The sequence below is a fragment of the Protomyctophum parallelum genome (genome assembly GCF_964188405.1).
Source record: "Protomyctophum parallelum genome assembly, chromosome: 1".
In the NCBI taxonomy this organism is placed as follows: domain Eukaryota; kingdom Metazoa; phylum Chordata; class Actinopteri; order Myctophiformes; family Myctophidae; genus Protomyctophum; species Protomyctophum parallelum.
The window spans coordinates 99,078,324-99,104,246 of NC_139697.1; the positions used below are offsets into that span (position 1 = coordinate 99,078,324).

The following is a 25,923-nucleotide window of genomic DNA, read 5'->3' on the forward strand; positions in this document are numbered from 1 at the left end:
CACATTGTTCTGAAAGTGAAAATCATCACAATTTTAATTCTTTGGGCAGTTTTAATAATCATAAGGTAATCACCAAGCTTGCCACAAACAAAAATAAAAACAAATCTTTAGAAAATATAACGACATGGCTCATGAATATTAACTGCTTTTCGTTGCCACAGAAACACCTTCAAGACGTCTGAGACCGACTGGGACTCATCGAGATGTGAACGAGGTGTTTACAGTTACACTATATACTCACTGTATATACACCTATATATAATATAAATGAATAAATAACATTGATCGCATTTAGCCTATAACTGAAAATGTATAGTGTAAAAAAATAATCTGTTCCAAAAAGGATGCAATGAAGGTAAATGTCTTTCTGACATTCATATTTACTTACTTGCATGCAAGCAAGAGCGCGCAAGTACTGTAATTAAGGGACCACCGTTCTTCATGATGTAACTAAGGTATGTTTGGTGATCGAATGGGTGGGGATGTAGGTATGTATGTATGTCGGGGTAGGAATGGTGGTCCCTTATTGGCTGTTGATAATGACGTTATTTAGAACAGCACTTGCAATAGACATTAGTTAGTAGCAGTACTTGCGCACTCTGCTAGTAGTAGGACATGTACTTTGGCCTAGGCCATGTACTTTGGCCTAGGCCATGTACTTTGGCCTAGGCCATGTACTTTGGCCTAGGCCATGTACTTTGGCCTAGGCCATGTACTTTGTCCTAGGCCATGTACTTTGTCCTAGGCCATGTACTTTGTCCTAGGCCATGTACTTTGGCCTAGGCCATGTACTTTGGCCTAGGCCATGTACTTTGGCCTAGGCCATGTGCTTTGGCCTAGGCCATGTACTTTGGCCTACTTGTGTGCAAGGCGCAAGTTGTTAGCCTGGCTAATAACCCAGACTCAAATCACACTGTCGTGTGCCGGCAGGCAATTCTTTTTTGCCAACGGCTGATTCGGTCTGGCTTATTAGCCAGGCTATAGCAAGTTGTCACCTTGACAGAGTGCATTTCTAGTTATTAATAATAACTATTTATAAAGCTATTAAAACAAGGCTATGCATTTCTTTAAAAAAAAGAAATGTATATATATATTTATATAAAATAAAATCTGCAGCACAATAAAAAAAACAACAACACAGAATATAGAAAGTATAAAGTGCAGTAAGAAATGAAACAAATTTAAATTTAGCTGATTTTGAATCACAATTCTGACATGAGAAGATCATAGGTTTGGAAATAAAATCACCCTATGGCTTCTACGCACGTCATCGGGAGTACATTCCATTATGCAATGAGATACACATAGGGTATTTTTTTATGCACACGATATCCTTGAAATCAAAACAAGGCGATTTAGATAAAAAATTGGCAAAGTTTCCCATTAAGAGCATCAAACGACGAACAATTCCACAACAAATTGCATTGTATTTCAATACAATTGTATTCAATATGTCAATTCAGTGTACAAGTGAACATGTGTGCACTTGCACTAAGTTAGGGCCGATTCATACTCCTATTTTAGAGCCGAATAATAGTCGGTTCGGCGCTGTAGAGCCTACAATGTGACGTCATTTGAGGTTCGGGGGGGGGGGGGGGGGGGGGGGGTACCGTCCTAAAGTCGGCTCTTCGGTGCTACTGAAAATGTCTGACGAGCCGAAATCATTTCGGCACTACAGCGCCGAAACAGAGGTGCGGAGGTCGTGGGTTCAAATCCACCGTGCGTCTGCACGAACACAATTAGCCCTTCACTAAACCCCACCCCAAAAAGTCATTGTCCAATCCAAATACAGTAGTCTAGCAACCGTTGCTATGCAGGACAAGCTTTTGTCACCTCGTAGCTGTCGAGTGTTATTTTGCATTGGCTGTGTTGTTGAACACATACGCAGCTTAACATCTGGAAAGATACACGACTGAGCCACTCCCGTTGGACGGTCGTTAAAGTTGATTGTTGGATACTGTTTCTCCCTCTATCATTTCATTTATCATTTCCTCGTTATTTATAGTTTATTGAAATATGGCATGCACATTTCCCCAGTGCATAGCCTATACTGCAGGCCTGGCCGACTGGATTTAGAAGACATTTAGAAGGTTCTGCTTCTGAAATGACCCATTATTTATATGGAGAAATTTAACATGCATCTCAATGTTGGAGAAGGACAGCTTGCCCTGATGTGTCCTCGCTGCCTATTGGACAAGGACGGGTTGGGGAGGGACTTGGCGAAGGGCTAATTGGCCAGTGTTCGGGGGAGGGAAACCGGGCGGGCAGGGCAGGATATTTGGCACGTAATCCTAGGTAGGACGAAGACTGTACGACGACCTCCTGGTGGGGGCTCCTCACTTGTGTAGGACACAACGGGGCAGTGACGACACAGAAACGTGTGCAGCGGAGGAATTAATAATTAGCACAACGAAGAATTGGATGTTGAATTGTTGATTTGATTTAGCCTCAGAAGTTGGAATCTTCACAGGGAATCGGTCGGAAGAGAACCTCTCTGTTCTCCTCTAGTAGAATGTCATATCTGCAAAGAGGCCTGGATGGTACGCACACGCACACACACACACGCACACATAGAGCCATGAATAGATTGTATTATATATTATTGTTTCATGTAAATTCTCAAACAGAGATAAGAGAGGAAAGTACACAGATCTATCAGACCTATGAACACACAACTAAACCTTTCTACAGGTTATTATGGGTTTAGTTCCTTGCTTGCTTGATGAAAATAATAATGTCTAAATTGTCACATTAACTGCATGAAAGACATAAATATACAATAAGACAATATACACCTCGGCACAATCCTGAATGTTAATTTAACTCGTAATCAAATGAACATTACGGGTGCATTTGGTTACATTCATACATTACAGTCTCAAGAGTTACAACTTCGTATCCCAGGGAAGTAGGGCTGATCATGCCGCAGCCCCGGCCGGCCCTCTCCCAGGACAAAAACAAACGGATATTAAAGCTTTCGTGTATTATAAATTATAATATTGCGTTTTGTAAAGAAGAAATTGGTCTTCCCTCTTCACACAAATGGATGTTCTGATGCGATGCGATGCCTACGGTTATATTTAATGTGTCAAAACATGCTGTAGCTTAACATGTTTTTCTTGTTGGGCATGTCTTCGTTGACATCATGCGCACACAATGGATGATGTCAAGTGGTTTCAAAATGCAAATGTTGGCTTTAAGAGAGATAGGGTGTGTGTGTGTGTGTGTGTGTGTGTGTGTGTGTGTGTGTGTGCGTGTGCCTGTCTTTAAATATATCTACGTCTAGCCTTAGTGAAAATGGTTAAAACGTGGTAGACCTGCGTCTTGCCACAGCGGTGTCAGTGGCGCTAAAAGGTGCCCATACAGGGTTTACTCCAGCAAAAGTAGCTAACCCATTTAGACCTGGGAACGATTCTACAAATGTTTTCTGAAAAACCTGTTTCTATGTCAGTGGTTCTCATCCTTTTTCATGTCACGGAGCCCCAGAATTATATGTATTTTGACCCCCATCTGAAAATGTGTTGTTCCATGGACCCCCCCCCCAGAAGCAAAGATTTGAGTTAAAAACGTTCGCTCTGAAAGAATATACTCGAAATTTGCGACACATTTTCACGATTCTTCTGCGGCCAAATACATCAACATCAATTTGAGGATCGTTGACATGAAAAGGTTTGAGAACCCCAGTGATTATGTGTCTATAACAGAGCATTGTGCACCAGTCGGTGTCAAAACATCTTCCCATGGCTATCGTGGTCAGAGCACCTGTTCAGTATACATGAATGTACAATATTTTAGGCCAATAAAAAGACTAGCCTATATACCAAATTTCCCACTTTAAACAAAAGAAGCCTGTCGGCTGCCGGACTAGTAAAGGCCTATTCATAGTCTGGATTTTCGGTGGTAAGGTGACCACCGCTCCGGTGGTGAGCTGACCACCGGAGCTGAAATAACGTTGAGCGGTGGTGAGTAAAAACAGAGAGAAGGGCTGGAGCGGTGGCGGTGGTTTGCTCTTCACCGCGGCTCGTGACGTCATGTTGTAGTTCGGTGGTCACCCCACCACCGTAAAACCAGACTATGTATGAGCCTTTAGCCTTTCCGAGCCATGTGGCCCACGGGGCAGAAACATATCTCCAGTTTCTGTAACGTACCGTGGCTTGATGTACAAGCACAGCCCCTGGACATGACACTAGTATGTCACAGGGACTTACCCCCCAATCCAATTCTCTTTTTAGGTGTTTCGGTATGATCCAACCCCGGCCCCCGACCTCCCAATCTCAGGGGCAGGGCCGACACTGTCTTAACCACAAGGTCACCGGGCATGCAGGGCAGGCCCGTTTGGTTAAAGGTCTACCGTTAGGCCCAGGCGGTGGCGTAACCGTCTGGGCACCCGACTGGTAATCCAGTCGCAGTGTGCCACGGGTTCGACTCCCGAGCCCGACACGGCCTTTACTGCATGTCTTCCCCCCCCCCCCCCATCTCTCTCTCCCGTTTCCTGTCAGCCTACTGTCTGTCCCTTCAAAAAACCAATAAAAGGCGTAAGCCGCAAAAAAATATCTTAAAAAAAAAAAAAAAGGTCTACCGTTAAACAAAACGTGTTAAGTGTAGTTTTTATTTTACCTGTCCTCCTTGCGTTGTAGATGTGTGAGGCGCAGTCTGAGAACGCGTAGCTTATATTTGGGCCTGAGGATGCCGTTCCCAGTGGTATACGTGACGGAGATCTTCTGCACCAACGGAAGGTCCTTGTCGAACTGCGCCAGGAGCCTGGTTTCTTTGAACTTCTCGAACTTGGCTGCTTTACTGGTTGGGATTGAAGATATTTTAATATGCTTTAATGAAACCAGAGATGACACAACCAGGAAAGAATATGTATTACATTTAAAATTGTTGCGTTGGCTATTCAAAAATGGCAGATGTACATTTATGCTTGTACATTATGTACAAGCGTGCCGCTTGTAGCTAATGTACATAATGCAATTTTTTATTTCATTTAAAATAAAATTGTTACATTTTAGAATAATCTTGAAAGTGTGAGAAGAACTACTGATTTAGAAGGCATTTTGAAAAATGGGCCTTGTCACGTGGCAACGCGCGTGCCCTATAGACACTAGAAGACTCCACAATATAAAACTGATCATGACAAACACACACTGCACAGCTGCTTCCATTCATTGACGGTCATCAAGCTCCTTGGAGGTGTGGCTATGTGTAGCATCATATACCCTTATCTGTGTTGCCTAATTCTATTGTAATTGTTTTGTGATTTATTTGATGCCTTGAAATACAATACTGTTAAGGAAATGTGTAATTGTATAGTTAGTCTATATCATGGGTTGTGTTTTACCTTGTTTGAGTAGATGGTCCAATTGCTAATCATTGTGGGTGGGTCTCACCTGGTATATAAGGGTGGTTGGAAATGTTGAAGGGAGATTGCTCAGTTGGCTTGAGAAAGCAAAGAGACAACGCCAAGGGAGAGCTGCCAGGGTCTTCAGGGAAGGCATAGCCTGTTTTCAGTGTCTTTAGTTCTTGGTTTGTTGTTTTTGTCTTTGTTAGTTATCAAGTGCTTATTTCTTACTTTTGGTTTTTGAAAGTGTATTCTTGTGGCCAGTATTACTTTTGCAGTATTTTGTTTTGCCTCAGACAGACCCGGGCTGTGACAATCCCTCATATGGGCTGTTCAGGTAAATGGAGGTAAATAAATGCAACAAAATATGTACATTTTTTTTTTTTTTTTTAAGATATTTTTTGCGGCTTACGCCTTTTATTGATTTTTGAAGGGACAGACAGTAGGCTGACAGGAAACGGGAGAGAGATGGGGGGATGACATGCAGTAAAGGCCGTGTCGGGTCCGGGAGTCGAACCCGCGGCACACTGCGACTGGATTACCAGTCCGGTGCCCAGACCGTTACGCTACGGCCTGGGCCAAATATGTACATTCTTGGACTGCGTCTATTCTTGGAGCCTTGACCGCTCGGCAACTCTTACAGGCCTCAAGACTTAATATGGGTTAATGGTTTAATATGGGTTAATGGTATGGGTTAATGGTTTAATATGGGTTAATGGTTTAATATGGGTTAATGGTTTCACTGGTTACTTACTGGTTAATGGTGGCCTGGGCCTCCTTTCCGCCACCATGGAGTTTAACGGTGATATAGCCCCAGCGCACTTCCTGGTTCCATATCACTATGTCCAGCTTATATGCTGTTTCTAAGAGAGTAGGAGAGATAAGGGACTTATTTATATTCATGTTTTATTTATATATACACACACGCGCGCACACACATGCACGCGCAAGCAACATGCAAGCAGGCACGCACAGAAGGAGAGATAAATTGAGAGAGGTACAGACAGACAGACAGACTGAATGAATGTATTACTAGTGGTACAGTGGTAAAAGGAATACCAAACAACTCGCCCCGGGCGTACAGCCGGCGGAACTGCGCGGCCCGGTATTCCTAAAGTAACCTAAGTAAATTAAGCTTAAACGTTTAAACCTAATCTTAACCTTAACCTCAGTAAAACTATGGCTAAACTTATTTCTAACCTTATTCTCAGTAAAACAAAATACAGAATATAAGAACCTTCGGACCGAGCGGTCGGCGGAAAAAATCGAGGGGCCAGATCATGGTTTAGGGGCGATGCTAACAACCCTAGTTCCTCCCAGAAGAGAGACATTTGACTCTGCTTCAGGCAAATAGCATTCCCCTTTCTCAATAGAGGGTGAAGGAGATATCATAGTAGGCCAAATGTCAACCTTTATGTAACATATAATGCCCATGTGTTAAGGCTACCCTTTTGTTTCTTAGTTTGTTGAGCACATGGCCATTGTTTTTGGCACTTTAATTTGTGTAAACATCATTGTTTCATTCAAATGTATTTACTTATTTATTTCAGTGTTCAAATGAAGTCACCATCAAATGAAGTGCTCTGCAGAGACCTGGAGATACTGGTAAAACTATTCTATGTGTCGTATGTATTCAGTTCACCCTTTTTGTTTTGTTTTAGTTTGTAGGGCAGTAGCAGTGTAGTGTAGCCATAGATTTGAGTTGAGTACTGGAATGTTTTAATTGTTTTCTCTCTCCATCTGTTGCAGGGTAACCTTGTTCAAGGCCCTGTCTGCCCGTTTCTTCTTTATTGTTGGGACTGCACTGTGGGACTATTGGTGTTTAATCTGTGTATGTTAACCCCCCGGCAATGCATGTTTTTGTATTGATTGTATTGTTATATTGCATGAGTTGTTTTGGTGCCAGGCCTGTCCCCTTTCTTTCCCCAATATCATTTTGGTAGTTACCAACAGGTACCAACATGACCCCCCCCCCCCCCACACACACACACACACACACACACACATCTGAGAACTCCATTCAAACCCCTGGGGGCTATGAGGGCATATGAGGTATGCGGTAAGCTGTATGGCTGACTCAGGGAAGAGGACGCCCCTGCCTTGCATAGTCCCGTGGGAGGCAAATCTCAATGATTGGGATCACCCTTTAGCTGGCCACCTTTGATGAGGGTGTATAGTGTTGGAAGGCCGAAACACCCGCTGATTCAAAGGCACACTAAGGTCACATTCTCACCTAATACTTCGGTAGACTCATGCGTATGGGCGGAGATTTTGGGATTCTTGCATATTTAATTTGCTGCGGTTTGCCTTCACACTGTCATCCGTAGCAATTGGAAACGCAGCAGGGGGGACCTTTATCAATGTGTTCCATTCATAAACCTAGCCTACAACACAGTGAAATCTATTGTGATAAAATTATACTCATAACGTGCATGTGTCGTGCCGTCTGGGACTGGACCCCCCCCCCCCCTCTCTCTCTCACTATAGGCACGCAGCCACAGTGCCACACACTGTTCTTTTGGGCATGCAGGCACAGCGCTGAGCGCACTGATATAACAGACAGCAGCGCAAAATGTTTACACGTTTATTGAGATGAAAGTTCCAGTCCCCACTAGTCCCCACACAGTGACAGCACTCCATGTTTACGGCACGCACAGACAGACAGAATATTCTGTAGGCTATAATACTATTACACTGCACTGCAGTGTTTATGTGTTTTCTTAACCCATTCTGACCGGGCACCCATTTTGGTGTCAGCATCATGTCATGCTTTAGCTATTTAAAAATAGCAGATCTACAAGCTCATATCGCGCCACCGAGTGGCGCGATACGAGCTTGTAGGTCTGCTATTTTTGAAAAATCGAAGAGCGACTGACATTTTTAGAATCTGATCTCAGGTCAGAATGGGTTCATCAGACCAGTGTGTGTCCGGTGGAAACCTCGTATGAATCTGATCTCAGGTCAGAATGGGTTAAGCAATTGATTAATGTACTCGTCCTCATTTCGATCAGGGCTTCAGTCTCCTCATTCCACGTCTATCCACAGTAACGGGACATCTTTGCGCTGCGTAAAATATGCCTTCTCCGTCTCCAACTGTGTTCAGCTCCTCACCCGCCACATTGTTTGCTTCATTTCCTTTATTTACTGCGGATTGCATTCACACCTGCACCGAATCGTAATCAAGTGCGATTGGAAGCGAAGCGAAACCCCCGTTTTTGCTCGGAGTATAATGCGGTTCTTTGATACGCATTAGGATTCGAATGAGCCTTCACACCTGCCAAACGAAGTGCACTTTCTGACAATGCGCAGCAGAATTAGTTTTAATCGCAGGAAAGCTCTCTGGTATGAATGTGACCTAACTGAGGATGTGTCCCAAAATTGACATCATACCCTAATTAAGAAATACACCTCCTAATGCCACTCTTAACATCAAGGCAATCTCATGTGAGCCCACACCATCTATTGGCACAATGGACAGTCTCAACATCACGCCCCGTGTTTTATGATTCTTTGAGCAAATGTTAGTGCAAATGTTATTACTCACTGCAAAATGGAGACTGTTTGTTCGTGCTAAAGAAAGTGGTTGTCTGGCCCAGTTTCAGCAGCTTGTCTCTCCACTGTGTGATGTCATAACCTGAAGATAAAATAATGAAAGAAAGTTCTGTCAGTAAAAAAAAAAAAATACAAAAAAACATTTCCAGTTTTGATAAAAGCCATCTTTGATTTACTCATTAGAATAAAATAAATGATATTTTGCTAGCAGGCTCAAACAATAATGCCACTAATCCAATTTGAAAAGAGAATATTATTTCTGGGCGGGAACCCCTTTTGGTGTTTGAATCATTATTATACTTTAGCTATTGAAAAATAGCAGATCTACAAGCTCATAGTGCTGCACCGAGTGCCGTGCTACGAGCTTGTAGATCTGCTATTTTTGAAAAATCGTGAAAATATATTCTTTCAGAGAACGTTTTTAACTCAAATCTTTGCTTCCCCTGGAACAACATTTTCAGATGTGGGTCGGCGGCCAAATGCATATAATTTGTGGGGTCCTTGACATGAGATATTGAGAACCACTGATACAGAAACTGTTTAAAAAAATTAATAAAATGGGGTGTTGTAAGTACCGAAGACAGGACACCCGCCATCGCCGAACTGATCACAATCCATACAGCGTCCGTCCAGGAAGTCTTTGTAGGTGTCACATGGGTAGGCGGTGATGTCGTGCGTCCGGCTCATGGAGTCCAGATAAAGGAACACAGATCTCTGGTGGTCACATTTAAAGTATTTTGAACCTAAACACAGCAGGAGAAGGAAGACACTGTTATGTTACTGGGCTTGATTCTAGTGGAGGAGCCAGGAGGGATATTTCGCGCTGAATCCATCGAATTCCAAGCATCAGTTTTGCACGAAAAACGGCATCACCATTTGGGCACACATGGCCCAAGTGGCTATGACTGAATTTAGCCCAAGGAGTGTTTTTTGTGTGCAAAACTAATGCTTAGAATGGATTCAGAATCATGAAAAGATTTTCTTTTTTAGAAAATGTTAATGGTGTCCATATGGATTTGGCCACTGTGGCGACCCTGAAGGTCGCTGGGTCGGGCACCCCCTAGCTAAATTATTAGAGCAGGGTTCCCCAATTAATCTTCCTCAAGGGCCATATTTTGACTACGGTACCAGGCCGGGGGCCGAGTCGGCACGCGTGAGGTCGAGGTCTTGCCCTGAAATGAATGTTCAGGGCAAGACCCCATTTGAAAAGGACCCCCAGTTTGACATGCATAGGCTACTGACCCAAAATGTTAATGGTGTCCATATGGATTTGGCCACTGTGGCGACCCTGAAGGTCGCTGGGTCGGGCACCCCCTAGCTAAATTATTAGAGCAGGGTTCCCCAATTAATCTTCCTCAAGGGCCATATTTTGACTACGGTACCAGGCCGGGGGCCGAGTCGGCACGCGTGAGGTCGAGGTCTTGCCCTGAAATGAATGTTCAGGGCAAGACCCCATTTGAAAAGGACCCCCAGTTTGACATGCATAGGCTACTGACCCCAATTTAATGGCATTTATATCTGGGACCCCCAGATAATTCTTCCGTGGGCCACAAGGGGGCGCTCGGCGGGCCGCAGGTGGCCCGCGGGCCGCTAATTGGGGAACCCTGCATTAGAGCATGCCCTCAGGCCTGGGCTACTACTGTACATCTGTGCAAAGTTTGGCGCTTTTAGACAAATTAGCTCAAAATATCCATTTGGACGTCAAAGGTTAACTTCTAGGCCTGGGCCGTGACTCGGTCCAGGCACCTTGGCTGGCAATCCAGTCTGGCTGCAGTGTGCCGCGGGTTCGACTCCTAATCCCGATGGCCTTTTATCTCTCTCCCCATTTCCTGTCAGCCTAGCTATACTGTCTATCCCTCCATAAAATAATATGAAATAAATAATAATAATACTTAACTTCTAGACCCATTGAAAGAGAGTGGTGACAGTCTTTGATCAAGGCCGCAATATGATCACGTGCATAATGTATCGAGTGTAATTCATCAACCCCCATTATGAACATTATTATTCAGTGGCAAGAGTTACTTTCTGCATTCTTCTTGGTCTCATTGTTATCTCAGTCTGTGCAGTGTGGTGAGCACACCAAATTAACTATAGCCTAAGCTGGTTTTCAGCAGCAAATGTAATTAATATCAAATGCATGAATGTTTGTCATTCACAACTGAACAGACGACTATAGTGTCGTAGCTAACGCTCTCTTTCTCAATAATTCCTAATTCAAAGACCCTGCGTCTGAGGGGAGTCCCTGGGACAACATATTTTCAAATGGGGGTCAGGTCTAAATTTGGGTTAAATTCCCCAGCACCCCGCCCAAAGCACCCCGCCCAAAGAGGCGTAGCATTAAACCGTAAACACCCCGTCAGGCACACAAACGGTTGACTAAATGGCAGCACCGGTGGTGATGTCATCCTTTCCTATATTAACAGGAGCCTTTTCCCTCCACGTTTCCAGTAAAGTTCAGCGATGATCTCACCAGAGAAGATGGTCCTGGGGCAGCCGGGCTGATCCGCTCCTCCGTTGGGGTAGAAGTCTACGTGACCCAGAGGTTTCCTGAAGCCCAACGCTGTTGAACGACACACAGTTTAACACCGCCGTAAACGTACCACCACTACCGGGCTGAAATCACGTTAAGAGGGCATACTTTTGGACAAAAAATAAAGAAAATAGCACATCTACAAGCTCACAACGCGTTGCGCTGCGACGCGTTGAGAGCTTGTAGATCTGCTAGAGCTTGTAGATCCCCCCCCCCCAAAAAAAAACATCATCATCATCATCATCATTGTCATGACATATTTATGGATCGCTTTTCCAAAAAAAAACAAAGACTTAACAAAGCGCACGGTAGTGAATGAATCATTCAGAGTTTCATGCTCTCCACACATAGTTTCACTTTGACTTTCACCACCAGACATTTCAGGTTTTCATGGCCACGGGTGGTTTTATGACTTCATGCGCACGCACAGTGAGTGACGCGAGCTGTGATTGGTCTGTTTTTGGAGGGGGCGGACATATCCACAAACTAGACTATAGACAGCTTGGCCTAAGAGGCCACACCGTTCAACAAAACACCCAATGAGAAGTTAACAGTATCTATACGCCCTGAAACCCCATAGTATACACTTTGTTGACCAGCTAGCGTACCTTAGGCTTAGGGCAGTGGTTCTCAAAGTGGGGTCCTTGAGGGAGTTCCAGGGGGTCCCCAGCTAAATGATAGTTAGGATTAGGAACCAAATCAACCCTTATCGGTCTGTAACTCTGAGAGGGTACAAATAAACGGGTCCATTTGGTTCCATTTCTACACTCTCAGAGGGCTGTATTTTGCGTGTCTTAAGTACCAGGTCTTATTACTTAACTTAAACTAAAGACCTGGGGGCGTGATCAATGGCATTGTGGTTACTAGTCTCAGCTCAGCTTACCGTCCATGTCTTTGTGGACCACGTCCACAAACTGGGCGTCCGTGGAGCTGATGTTTACTAACTAGAGCTTACCGTCCATGTCGGTGTGTACCACGTCCACAAACTGGGCGTCCGTGGAGCTGATGTTTACTAACTAGAGCTTACCGTCCATGTCTGTGTGGACCACGTCCACAAACTGGGCGTCCGTGGAGCTGATGTTTACTAACTAGAGCTTACCGTCCATGTCGGTGTGTACCACGTCCACAAACTGGGCGTCAGTGGAGCTGATGTTTACTAACTAGAGCTTACCGTCCATGTCGGTGTGGACCACGTCCACAAACTGGGCGTCCGTGGGGTCCAGGCGGTCCTCTGGGTTGGTGTCGGTGAACTGAGGCCCAGCGGGATCCAGGGCTGAAAGTTTGACATTGTCGGGGGGGGGGGGGGGGGGGGGCATACGTTAGTCCTATACGTACCTATAGAGTTCCGCCGTCCTCGAGAGACCCGTTCATTTTCCTCATAGACTTTTCAAAAGGTATTTACTTAAAGACGTTTACGCCGCGGACAAATAGATCTTCTATTTCCAGCATGCAACCAAGTTAAAATGACTTATACTAAATCTATTGTCCACTAGTCCCTTCCTAACATTCTAGTTTTTGTTTGTTGACAAAATTGTCAATATATTTTGTATTAGTTTTAGTCATCATTGTTTAGTTTTCATTTAGTTCCCATTTAGTTTTCGTCAGTTTTCGTCGACGGACAATTTTCGTCTTGGTTTTCGTCGAGGAAATCAACACTGGTTTGGGGTCGGGGGTCGGACTATTGCGTGTCGGAGCGACTGTTGGGACGTCGGACTAAAGATATGCACCCAAAAGGGACACTTTTGACACATACAGGCTGGGGTGGGCCGGGGGAGAACTGGGGTGGGCTGGGGGAGAACTGGGGCGGGCCGGGGGAGAACACTTATTTTTTGTGGCTTTCGCCTTTATTTTATATATTTTTGAGACACGGCCCAGGGCCTCATGGACACTTTGACACATGGGCTGGGGTGGGCCAGGGGATAACTAGGGCTCATGGACACTTTGACACATAGGCTGGGGTGGGGTGGGCCGGGGGAGAACTGGGGTGGGCCGGGGGAGAACTGGGGTGGGCCGGGGGAGAACTGGGGTGGGCCGGGGGAGAACTGGGGACTTTCTGATTCACAGAGCGCCTCTCAGCTCTCCTCCCACTCAGCTAAAAGCACAAAGAATAGCAAAACATAGCCACAGCAGCAGCACGCCCAACAGGCAGCGGCCAAAGTGAGTCATGTGTAGTGAGTACATGCTAGTACTGTGTGTAGTGAGTACATGCTAGTACTCTAGTACTGTGTGTAGTGAGTACATGCTAGTACTGTGTGTAGTGAGTACATGCTAGTACTGTGTGTAGTGAGTACATGCTAGTACTGTGTGTAGTGAGTACATGCTAGTACTGTGTGTAGTGAGTACATGCTAGTACTGTGTGTAGTGAGTACATGCTAGTACTGTGTGTAGTGAGTACATGCTAGTACTGTGTGTAGTGAGTACATGCTAGTACTGTGTGTAGTGAGTACATGCTAGTACTGTGTGTAGTGGGTACATGCTAGTACTCTAGTACTGTGTGTAGTGAGTACATGCTAGTACTGTGTGTAGTGAGTACATGCTAGTACTCTAGTACTGTGTGTAGTGAGTACATGCTAGTACTGTGTGTAGTGAGTACATGCTAGTACTGTGTGTAGTGAGTACATGCTAGTACTGTGTGTAGTGAGTACATGCTAGTACTGTGTGTAGTGAGTACATGCTAGTACTGTGTGTAGTGAGTACATGCTAGTACTGTGTGTAGTGAGTACATGCTAGTACTGTGTGTAGTGGGTACATGCTAGTACTGTGTGTAGTGAGTACATGCTAGTACTGTGTGTAGTGAGTACATGCTAGTACTGTGTGTAGTGAGTACATGCTAGTACTCTAGTACTGTGTGTAGTGAGTACATGCTAGTACTCTAGTACTGTGTGTAGTGAGTACATGCTAGTACTCTAGTACTGTGTATAGTGAGTACATGCTAGTACTCTAGTACTGTGTGTAGTGAGTACATGCTAGTACTCTAGTACTGTGTGTAGTGAGTACATGCTAGTACTGTGTGTAGTGAGTAGGGGAGAGCCGCCACGATTGTAACGCTTCACGGTTGTAACATGGACGTTATCTCTTGATTGGTCAACGCCACCATGACGCCATCGCGTCAGTATGTGTACAGCAACGTACTCTACGTGCCCAGGAAGTTTGAAGTGTTTACCTTCATCCTACGGGGAGTTATTGGCGAAAAACTGACTTTTTTCAAAAGGCGTATAATTTTACACCTGGAGTATATGTGTGCTACAATTTTTTTCTTTGATGTTGGTGAATAAAAATCCACATGGATGTCTTCATGCTTATGTTCTTCATTAGTTTGCATCGTGTTTAGACGGAATTCACGTTCATTCTGGTCTGTAAGCAACGGCAAAGAACAACTTGCAAAAGTGGGCCATTTGTAACATGTTACAAATGGTCCGCTTTCCATTAAATACCATTATATGTAATATTGACATATTTGACATATTGGCCAATATTATATGTTCTAAAATTGTATTGTATTGTGTAGTGTATTCTAAAATTAGTTTAGGGTTGTATAACATTGTACAACTCAATAAATCAAACGTTTGTTTAATCAATGTATTTCCCCACTGAACTGACCAAAAAAAAAAAAAAAGCCCAAACTGGTACACACGATACTATTTAATATTTCCCTTATTTTTGATACATTTTCTTATCACATCCATGGTATGAAAACAATGCTAAGGAGTTGCTTTAATGAAATATAATTGCTTTAAGCTGAAAACGATATGTTTAATGGTGTTTTTTAGCGTTGTTACATTTATCATGCATGTCGTTACAATTAATCCGATATGCGCAGCAAATGTAACACTGAAACAGCGTCCACGTTCGGTTTAATAACTCCCGATCTGTTTTATCAAAAAAATAACTTGAAGTGGTTTATGGTAGCAGACATGTGTAGGTCCGTTGCCTGAAAATATTACATGTGTAGATAAACGGATCTCTGAGTAAAAAAATGAAACGTGCAAAATGTTACATCCTTGGCGGCTCTCCCCTACATGCTAGTACTCTAGTACTGTGTGTAGTGAGTACATGCTAGTACTCTAGTACTGTGTGTAGTGAGTACATGCTAGTACTCTAGTACTGTGTGTAGTGAGTACATGATAGTACTCTAGTACTGTGTGTAGTGAGTACATGATAGTACTCTAGTACTGTGTGTAGTGAGTACATGCTAGTACTCTAGTACTGTGTGTAGTGAGTACATGCTAGTACTCTAGTACTGTGTGTAGTGAGTACATGCTAGTACTCTAGTACTGTGTGTAGTGAGTACATGCTAGTACTCTAGTACTGTGTGTGCTATGCTGTATACTATATGAAACTGGGAACTGGTGGGAAGGCATGTGTACAGTGGTGGAAAGTAACTAATTACATTTCCTTCAAGTACTGTACAATGTTTTTGTACTTTACTGGAGTATTTCCAATTTTCAATAATGTTAGTTCTAAATCTACTACATCTCAGAGGCAAATATTGTACTTTTACTCCACTACAATTATTTGAAAACTTTAGTTACTTTTTTTTTTAAATCATTTTGATTATTATAAAACATACATTACCCACTTCAGCCCTATATACATTTCGGCCGAAAATATCTACAAAATCTACAAGCTCACAATGTTTGAGCTTGTATTATCGGCTATTTTCTAAAGATTTTTATACCTGAAAACGTTTGGTACTTTTAACAATACATTAAGTTCATTTAAGTATACAGTGATGGCAACACTTTTGTACTTTTACTCAAGTAAATTTGTATTACCTAGACTTTTACTTATAACAGTGTTTCTACATTGCCGTATTGATATACTTTTACCTAAGTAAAAAATAAATAATAATCACACCCGTGTGAAGTGAGGGGGGCTCTTATAATTATACATCATAATGATATATGATGGTATATGATGTAATAATGACAAGATATTAAAACAATGTTTGATTCCCTTCAAAAGCTGTAAGACGACAATATTGATTGGTTCGCCGATTTGCTCGTCTACATATGACGTCAATTTTCCCTTTATTGTCAATGGCGTTTAATGTTTAATTTACGTCATATTTGGTGGACATTTGACCTAATTTCCCCTTTCATTGTCAATGGCAAATATTGTGGGGTCAAAAGCCGTATATAGGAGGGGCTAGCCCTCAAAAAGACTACATTTTCCACCACTGATATGTGAGCAGGTGAGCAGTGAGGGAGATGCCAGGTGTTTCAACATACAGACAGTCCATTATATACATATACGTTTCAGTTTCACTATGAATTATTAAGACATTGAACAATGCTGCTGTAAGCCTCTCTAACTACCTATACTGGCCATGCATTGGTGCAGTATTAGTATTATGTTGTGTTGCAACATAAAAAAAACCTCATAACTATATATATCTAAGCCCATGATGCATTCTTAGCCTTATTTAACCCATTCTGAACGGGCACCCATTTTGGTGTCAGCATCATGTTATGCTTTAGCTATTGAAAAATAGCAGATCTACAAGCTCATATCGCGCCACCGAGTGGCGCGATATGAGCTTGTAGGTCTGCTATTTTTTGAAAAATTGAAGAACGACTGACATTTTTTATAATCTGATCTCAGGTCAGAATGGGTTCGTCAGACCAGCGTGTGTCCGGCGGAAACCTCGTATGAATCTGATCTCAGGTCAGAATGGGTTAACTATGGGAGTCAATGAATCAAAGGTGTGGTCTTTGCGACAGGTGTGTGATGGTGGAGGAGACACGTCTGTCATCACTTGACAGGTGTGTGATGGTGGAGGAGACACGTCTGTCATCACTTGACAGGTGTGTGATGGTGGAGGAGACACGTCTGTCATCACTTGACAGGTGTGTGATGGTGGAGGAGACACGTCTGTCATCACTTGACAGGTGTGTGATGGTGGAGGAGACACGTCTGTCATCACTTGACAGGTGTGTGATGGTGGAGGAGACACGTCTGTCATCACTTGACAGGTGTGTGATGGTGGAGGAGACACGTCTGTCATCACTTGACAGGTGTGTGATGGTGGAGGAGACACGTCTGTCATCACTTGACAGGTGTGTGATGGTGGAGGAGACACGTCTGTCATCACTTGACAGGTGTGTGATGGTGGAGGAGACACGTCTGTCATCACTTGACAGGTGTGTGATGGTGGAGGAGACACGTCTGTCATCACTTGACAGGTGTGTGATGGTGGAGGAGACACGTCTGTCATCACTTGACAGGTGTGTGATGGTGGAGGAGACACGTCTGTCATCACTTGACAGGTGTGTGATGGTGGAGGAGACACGTCTGTCATCACTTGACAGGTGTGTGATGGTGGAGGAGACACGTCTGTCATCACTTGACAGGTGTGTGATGGTGGAGGAGACACGTCTGTCATCACTTGACAGGTGTGTGATGGTGGAGGAGACACGTCTGTCATCACTTGACAGGTGTGTGATGGTGGAGGAGACACGTCTGTCATCACTTGACAGGTGTGTGATGGTGGAGGAGACACGTCTGTCATCACTTGCTCAATAAACATATTGACGCTGTCGGGTGGAAACATGTCCCAAACCGTTTACTTTTCAGGATTCAAATTGAAAAAAAATAGCTAATAGTAGCAGATTTGACACTTTTGATGCTTTTTCTGTGACGCTGTAGTTAGTGTAGTACGATCAAGAAGGGCTTTAATTTGCGAAAAAAGACAAAAAAATATATCAAATCTGGAAATGAGAGCTTTCTGCCCGACAGCAACGATATAGTAATACGTTTAACCAGTGACGTTTCAGTCAAAGACTGAGGGGTTGGAATGGAATTCAACGCTGTAGTGTAGTGTAGTACTGTACTGTACTGTACTGTACTGTACTGTAGTGTAGTGTAGTGTAGTGTAGTGTAGTGTAGTGTACTGTACTGTACTGTACTGTACTGTACTGTACTGTACTGTACTGTACTGTACTGTATGCCTACCTGTGATTCTTCCTATGGTCCCGTTCAGGCTGGCTCCTATAAAGCCTGATATGTGAGCTCCGAGACTCACTCCAATCAGGTGGATGGAGCTCAGAGATGCTCCTTCTGCCTGGAAGGAAAGGGTCAAATCAACATGTTTTTGTTTGTTATTCCAAATAATCTTATGAGCTTCAGGCTCATCCATCACAGCGCCATGCAGCTTCAGGCTCATCCATCACACCGCCATGCAGCTTCAGGCTCATCCATCACACCGCCATGCAGCTTCAGGCTCATCCATCACAGCGCCATGCAGCTTCAGGCTCATCCATCACACCGCCATGCAGCTTCAGGCTCATCCATCACACCGCCATGCAGCTTCAGGCTCATCCATCACAGCGCCATGCAGCTTCAGGCTCATCCATCACAGCGCCATGCAGCTTCAGGCTCATCCATCACACCGCCATGCAGCTTCAGGCTCATCCATCACAGCGCCATGCAGCTTCAGGCTCATTGATCACAGCGCCATGCAGCTTCAGGCTCATTGATCACAGCGCCATGCAGCTTCAGGCTCATTGATCACAGCGCCATGCAGCTTCAGGCTCATCCATCACAGCGCCATGCAGCTTCAGGCTCATTGATCACACCGCCATGCAGCTTCAGGCTCATCCATCACAGCGCCATGCAGCTTCAGGCTCATCCATCACAGCGCCATGCAGCTTCAGGCTCATTGATCACACCGCCATGCAGCTTCAGGCTCATCCATCACAGCGCCATGCAGCTTCAGGCTCATTGATCACAGCGCCATGCAGCCAAACATTATCCAATCTACAAGCTCACAACATGCACGGCATCCTGATTCACTGCGTAACGCCGGCGCATGAAATAAATGAAGCATGATAAAGTTTGCCTAAAAACCTTGAGAACGTTTGCCTAAAATGACATTTCCCAAAATAGGGATGGCTTGGGTTAACGTGGCTAATAGATCTCAAGACACCTATTTACACTGCCACCAGAAATACTTCAGTCAGTCAGTGAGTGAGTGAGTGAGTGCAGAGTCAGTCAGCCAGCCAGTCAGTCAGCCAGCCAGCCAGCCAGTCAGTCAGCCAGCCAGCCAGTCAGTCAGTCAGTCAGTCAATAAATCATCTTTCAAAGTGGAGCAATGCTCAGCTGTATGTTTACTTTACTGTTGGGAAGAAGTCCTGCACGGGGTGAGGCGTGTGAAAGGAAATAAAACACTTTAAGAGATCGGAGACTCGCCCAGCATATCAGAATGAACAATCTAGGTGCAGTGCCAGTGTGGCACCAGGAGTGCATGATGCATGGTGACGTCAGATATACTGTGTATTTGTAAATACCTAACATTCCTGTCCAACTGTATGTGATAGAAAAATCACACCCGTGTCAAGTGAGGGAGCACTCTTATCATTGTACATCATTATGAGGTCAAATACGACACTATGCCAATTTGCTCAGACGCTATGATGTCAAATTCTCTCTAAATTGTCAATGGGAATGTAATGTTTGTGTAGGACGGACATCTACAGTAATAGCTGAATATAGGAGGGGCTATAGCGCCTCTCAAAAAATGCATAGAAGAGAAGAGCCACGGCTGGTTTGTTTATGTTGACATTTATAAACCCCATGCATGCTAGCCTCGGTCCCAGGCTTACTTATCTGCGAAAAGAAAAGCCTGGTCACAACGTAAGGCAGAGAAGCTATCGGCGGGTGTATTCTCAGGAATATCCGTCAGATGTATTTCCCCCGGATACGATATTTTCCCGACCAATCACAACACTTGTTTCATTCGCGGAGAATGTAAACTGATTTGTAAAGCATCAACTTCAATTTCCTTGGGCAATACTTCCGCTAAAATCCCGTAACTTCCACTGATAGTCTTTTCAGCGTAGGTCTTGCCCAGGGTGCATGCATGCAGGTTCCCCGAGCACATCGTCTCAGCTGGCTCAGGGATTACAGAAACTATCTAACCAACCAACCTTCCAGTCACAAAGGAATGGGGGTCCATATAGACTAATGCATGTTAAAACTGGGGGTCCTTGAAATTAAGACCCCACTTTGGGAACCACAACTAGTCAACTATAGTAAACATCACTAAAAGCCCTACCACAGGCTGTCCTGTCCTGTCCTGTCTCTGTCCTGTCCTGTCCTGAAACTCCTGTCCTGTCCTGTCCTGTCCTGAAACTCCTGTCCTGTCCTGTCCTGTCCTGTCCTGTCCTGTCCTGTCCTGTCCTGAAACTCCTGTCCTGTCCTGTCCTGTCCTGTCCTGTCCTGAAACTCCTGTCCTGTCCTGTCCTGTCCTGAAACTCCTGTCCTGTCCTGTCCTGTCCTGTCCTGTCCTGTCCTGTCCTGTCTCTGTCCTGTCCTGTCCTGTCCTGTCCTGTCCTGTCCTGTCCTGTCCTGTCCTGTCCTGTCCTGTCCTGTCCTGTCCCGTCCTGTCCTGTGTTTATACCTGCATGTTCTGGACGAAGGCGGTGAGGTTGGCGGCGGCCCTCCGTGTGTTCCTCACCACCTTCAGGTAGTCCAGGTTGGCGGCGCCGCGGTTCCAGTCCACCACCAGAACGTTGCCGTCCCGCCGGGCCAGAATCTGCTCCGTCAGGTTGCCCAGCCAGTTGGGGGGAGAGCCGCTGGGACGGTAGCCGTGGATGATGAACGTGGTGGGCCTGGTGGAGAGGAGGCAAGGTTATTAACCCATTCTGACCTGAGATCAGATTCTAACGTGGTGGGCCTGGTGGAGAGGAGGCAAGGTTATTAATAGTAAACCCATTCAGGACAAATAACTGACAAATGTTCCGGAAGTACATTATTTGTCTATGGGACCCGGCAACTATGCCGCCTATAGCAGGCGAACGGCCGATAGTCGAAAAGTGGCCCGAAAAGACAAAAAAATAATAATCTTTTCGCTCGATAGCGAGCTATTAGGCGATGTGTTGCCCGATGCTCACCCACTGTTAAAACACACTGTAACTAAAGCGTTAATTGTCCAACAGTAACTTTTTTAAATGTCATCTTTTGTTGAGTTTTTATTACACAATACTGACTTTTTGAATCCTGCAACTGACCAAAGTATGGAGAAAAAAAAACAAAAAATAACTAACTAACACTAACACTAAAGCAAATAAAAAAAACGAATAAAGTAAGCGTTGTCACAAAAATTAAAACCAATAAAAAAACCAGCAAACCCCGCTCTAAAAAAAACGAACGGAAAGCCATTGTAACCTGGAGACGTTGAAGTGGGGGTCGGCCGAGGGGTTGGAGTGAGACAGCAGGCGGGTTAGGGTTAGGGTTAGAGTGAGTGTAACCTGGAGACGTTGAAGTGGGGGTCGGCCGAGGGGTTGGAGTGAGACAGCAGGCGGGTTAGGGTTAGGGTTAGAGTGAGTGTAACCTGGAGACGTTGAAGTGGGGGTTGGCCGAGGGGTTGGAGTGAGACAGCAGGCGGGTTAGGGTTAGGGGTAGAGTGAGTGTAACCTGGAGACGTTGAAGTGGGGGTTGGCCGAGGGGTTGGAGTGAGACAGCAGGCGGGTTAGGGTTAGGGTTAGGGTTAGAGTGAGTGTAACCTGGAGACGTTGAAGTGGGGGTCGGCAGAGAGGTTGGAGTGAGACAGCAGGCGGGTTAGGGTTAGAGTGAGTGTAACCTGGAGACGTTGAAGTGGGGGTCGGCAGAGAGGTTGGAGTGAGACAGCAGGCGGGTTAGGGTTAGGGTTAGAGTGAGTGTAACCTGGAGACGTTGAAGTGGGGGTCGGCCGAGAGGTTGGAGTGAGACAGCAGGCGGGTTAGGGTTAGGGTTAGAGTGAGTGTAACCTGGAGACGTTGAAGTGGGGGTTGGCCGAGAGGTTGGAGTGAGACAGCAGGCGGGTTAGGGTTAGGGTTAGGGTTAGAGTGAGTGTAACCTGGAGACGTTGAAGTGGTGGTCGGCAGAGAGGTTGGAGTGAGACAGCAGGCGGGTTAGGGTTAGGGTTAGAGTGAGTGTAACCTGGAGACGTTGAAGTGGGGGTCGGCAGAGAGGTTGGAGTGAGACAGCAGGCGGGTTAGGGTTAGGGTTAGAGTGAGTGTAACCTGGAGACGTTGAAGTGGGGGTCGGCCGAGAGGTTGGAGTGAGACAGCAGGCGGGTTAGGGTTAGGGTTAGAGTGAGTGTAACCTGGAGACGTTGAAGTGGGGGTCGGCAGAGAGGTTGGAGTGAGACAGCAGGCGGCCACAGCTCACGTTGGCCCGGGTGTAGAGCAGCAGCCTCACATCCAGCGTGGTCCCCAGGAACGCATGGCCCAAGTTCAGGTCCGTGAACGTGTCACATGTTTGGGCTGCATGGGGGGGAAGAAACCAATTACAGTTTACTCAAATACTGTAATTATTTTCTGGTATTTTTTAGGGGTGTCCCGTTCCCGTTCCGATCCCGATACCACCATTTCTGTGTTAGCCGATACCAGAGAACAATATTTATAATAATAAATAAATAAAATTACTTATTTTATCTCATGTTGTTAATAGCAGACTCCTCACTCAAATGTGTACGTGAGCTTGTAGATCAGCTATTTTCGGGGCGCAACCCAGCACTCCTTATCTAGCCCATTCTGACCGGGCACCCATTTTCGTGTTAGCATCATGTTATGCTTTAGCTATTTAAAAATAGCAGATCTACAAGCTCATATCGCGCCACCGAGTGGCGCGATACGAGCTTGTAGGTCTGCTATTTTTTTTTAAATCGAAGAGCGACTGACATTTTTTGAATCTGATCTCAGGTCAGAATGGGTTCATCAGACCAGTGTGTGTCCGGCGGAAACCTCGTATGAATCTGATCTCAGGTCAGAATGGGCTAGTGGAGATGCGGTGTGACGACATGGATTACTAAACAAATTTGTTCAACGCCAAAATACTGTGTTCAAGTTCAGGGAAAAAAAAGCAAATTCTCCTGAATGCTGCCTTCCGGCATGGTATAGGAAAGGAGTGGCATTGTGCATTTCTTTCACCGTACAGTAGTTAACGCTGCATTCATGGTCTGGAAATAAGGGCAGTGAGAGAAACACTGGGTGAGCGTGAGACATCGTTGGGTTGTGAGTGTGGAGGCGGCTGGAGGGAGGGAGGGAGGGAGGGAGGGAGGGAGGGAGGGAGGGAGGGAGGGAGGGAAGAGGGCAGGGGCGTGCACACATAGACATCAACGGGGGGCTTCAGCCCCTGCCCTTTTACCCGTCTGTAAAAAAAACAATGCAGCATTTACTATGGTGGAGGAAATGCAAATGCCATTCCTTTCCATGCCATACCGGTCCGCAAGACATGCAGCATTCAGGAAAATAGCTTATTTTTTTACGATTGTCTCCTGAACTTGGAACGTATCATTTTGCGTTGAACAAATTTGTTTTCGAAATCCATGTCGTTACTACACCGCATCTCCAGTAGATAAAGAGTGCTGGGTTGCGCCCGGGAAGATAGCTGATCTACAAGATCTCAACGCGACGCGTTGAGATCTTGTAGATCTGCTATTTTTGTTCAAAAGTGGCCTCTTACGGGATTTCTGTAACAAATAAATAATGTCTGTAAGTGTAACCATTCAACCTGAACAGAGCAGAGCATGTCAAGCCAGGGAGGGAGTCATGCTGGCTTGTGGTGGGCGTTGTTTGTCCAAATTCCATTGTTGCCAAGGACATAGAAAATGACTAGACACTAGAATATGACCAGAGACGCATAGCCCTTAATGACCACAACAGGTCTGTAACTCTGAGAGTGTTCGAATACAGAACCAACTGGATTTGGTTCTATTTGTACACTCTCAGAATTAAGGGGGTCCTTCCTTGCAAATAAAACATTTGAGAACCCACTAGTACTAGTTGGACGCCTAATGTGCCATACATTACATTACATTACATAGTGTCGTACCTTTTCTGAAGAAAACCTGGAGACTTTGACATTCAGTAATTACTAATTAGGTCTCATGATCAAAATAATAACATTATAATGGTGTGTAAAAGTCTTTGCCACGGAAACATTTGCCGACATGACGCCTGTATCATACAATTTTAATTCAAATAAATTCCCCAAATGTCAAAATCTTGAAAAATTTGTAAAAAATAGCCAACAAGTGCGTTGCGAGGCCGCGCGTTGCGTGACCTCGTAGATGGACTGTTTCCATAAGATGAAGCATACAGGTCGTTGAGTGGTTAACTTTAACACAGGACTGTTTGTCATAAGATGAAGCATACAGGTCGTTGAGGGGTTAACTTTAACACAGGACTGTTTGTCATAAGATGAAGCATACAGGTCGTTGAGTGGTTAACTTTAACACAGGACTGTTTCCATAAGATGAAGCATACAGGTCGTTGAGTGGTTAACTTTAACACAGGACTGTTTGTCATAAGATGAAGCATACAGGTCGTTGAGGGGTTAACTTTAACACAGGACTGTTTGTCATAAGATGAAGCATACAGGTCGTTGAGGGGTTAACTTTAACACAGGACAAATATAGTGGAAGAAGCCAGACTCGGCCGTGGTGCTGACCTCAGTGACGTCTGTCCTTGTGAGACATGTTTCCAAGGACACAGATGACCACATGCATCTTTACAGTAAATATTGGACCGTGATGATGGGAAAACACCCGTAATCGTCATCAATTTCCGAGTGCGACTGCATGGAATATTGTCGCTCCACCACATCTACTGTATTGTATGCGTGTGGTGTGAGTGTGTGTGTGTGTGTACACATGATTCCATGTAGATAAGGCCTATAGCCCTAGATAATTAATAATTAAACAACATTTACTATTCAGAATTGATTTACGGTTTTCTTTCATGCTTAGCGCGTGCGTGTGTGTGTGTGTGTGTGTGTGTGTGTGTGTGTGTGTGTGTGTGTGTGTGTGTGTGTGTGTGTGTGTCAGACAGACAGACATGCAGTATACCTTCATATATCTGGACAGTTAACAGCAGCAGGAGGGCTGTCAGACATTTGCAAAGGAACATCACTTCAGAGCAGCAGCGACCAAGATCTGCACTGATCTGCAAGACAGAAAGGAGACGCTTATTTGAATCAAACTCAATCTCAAAATGTTATATGAGAGAGAGAGAGAGAGAGAGAGAGAGAGAGAGAGAGAGAGAGAGAGAGAGAGAGAGAGAGAGAGAGAGAGACATGAGAGAAACAGAGGGAACAACATACTGTAACTGCAGCCCTAATACAATGTCTCACCTTTGCAGTAAGACGCTTGTGGTTTTTTTCTTCTCCCCTTCCTAACTTTCCAGGAGTGTGTCAAAGTTCCAAAGTGATCCTGATCCTCATGTTTGTAACTGTAACCTATTGAGTCTAGGAAGCAAAGAACAGGCAGGCAGTATCTCCAATATATCCAGTAAGCAGAGACAGGCAGTGTCTCCACTATATCCAGTAAGCAGAGACAGGCAAGGCAGACAGGCAGTGTCTCCACTATATCCAGTAAGCAGAGACAGGCAGTGTCTCTACTATATTCAGAAGCCGAGAACAAACAGACAGGCAGGCGGGAAGGGCAGTATCTCTCCTATATATCCAGTATCCACCCTTTTAAAACACAGGGAGAAACAAACACGCCCCTTGGCCG

The 25,923-nt window shown here is 44.9% G+C and overlaps 1 protein-coding gene across 1 annotated transcript; it reads right to left on the reverse strand.

Annotated features, from left to right (window-relative positions):
• Positions 1 to 1,699: 1,699 nt before the first annotated feature.
• Positions 1,700 to 25,350, reverse strand: lipia (lipase, member Ia). Its single transcript, XM_083776562.1, has 11 exons — positions 25,258 to 25,350; positions 22,513 to 22,672; positions 20,827 to 21,037; positions 18,381 to 18,489; positions 12,598 to 12,699; positions 11,367 to 11,456; positions 9,469 to 9,636; positions 8,886 to 8,975; positions 6,096 to 6,204; positions 4,618 to 4,797; positions 1,700 to 2,533 (listed from the first exon to the last, which is right to left on the reverse strand). Exons 1-11 carry the CDS (start codon positions 25,316 to 25,318, stop codon positions 2,449 to 2,451), a joined length of 1,365 nt encoding a protein of 454 aa, XP_083632688.1. The 5' UTR covers positions 25,319 to 25,350; the 3' UTR covers positions 1,700 to 2,448.
• Positions 25,351 to 25,923: the final 573 nt, after the last annotated feature.

Excerpts from the sequence above, each read along its gene's own strand:
- lipia (XM_083776562.1), bottom strand. The coding sequence starts at position 25,318 with ATGTTCCTTTGCAAATGTCTGACAGCCCTCCTGCTGCTGTTAACTGTC. Across the intron at positions 21,038-22,512 it reads CCCCACTTCAACGTCTCCAG|GCCCACCACGTTCATCATCC; the intron begins GTTACACTCACT and ends CCTCTCCACCAG. Across the intron at positions 8,976-9,468 it reads TGGCGGGTGTCCTGTCTTCG|GTTATGACATCACACAGTGG; the intron begins GTACTTACAACA and ends TTTTATCTTCAG.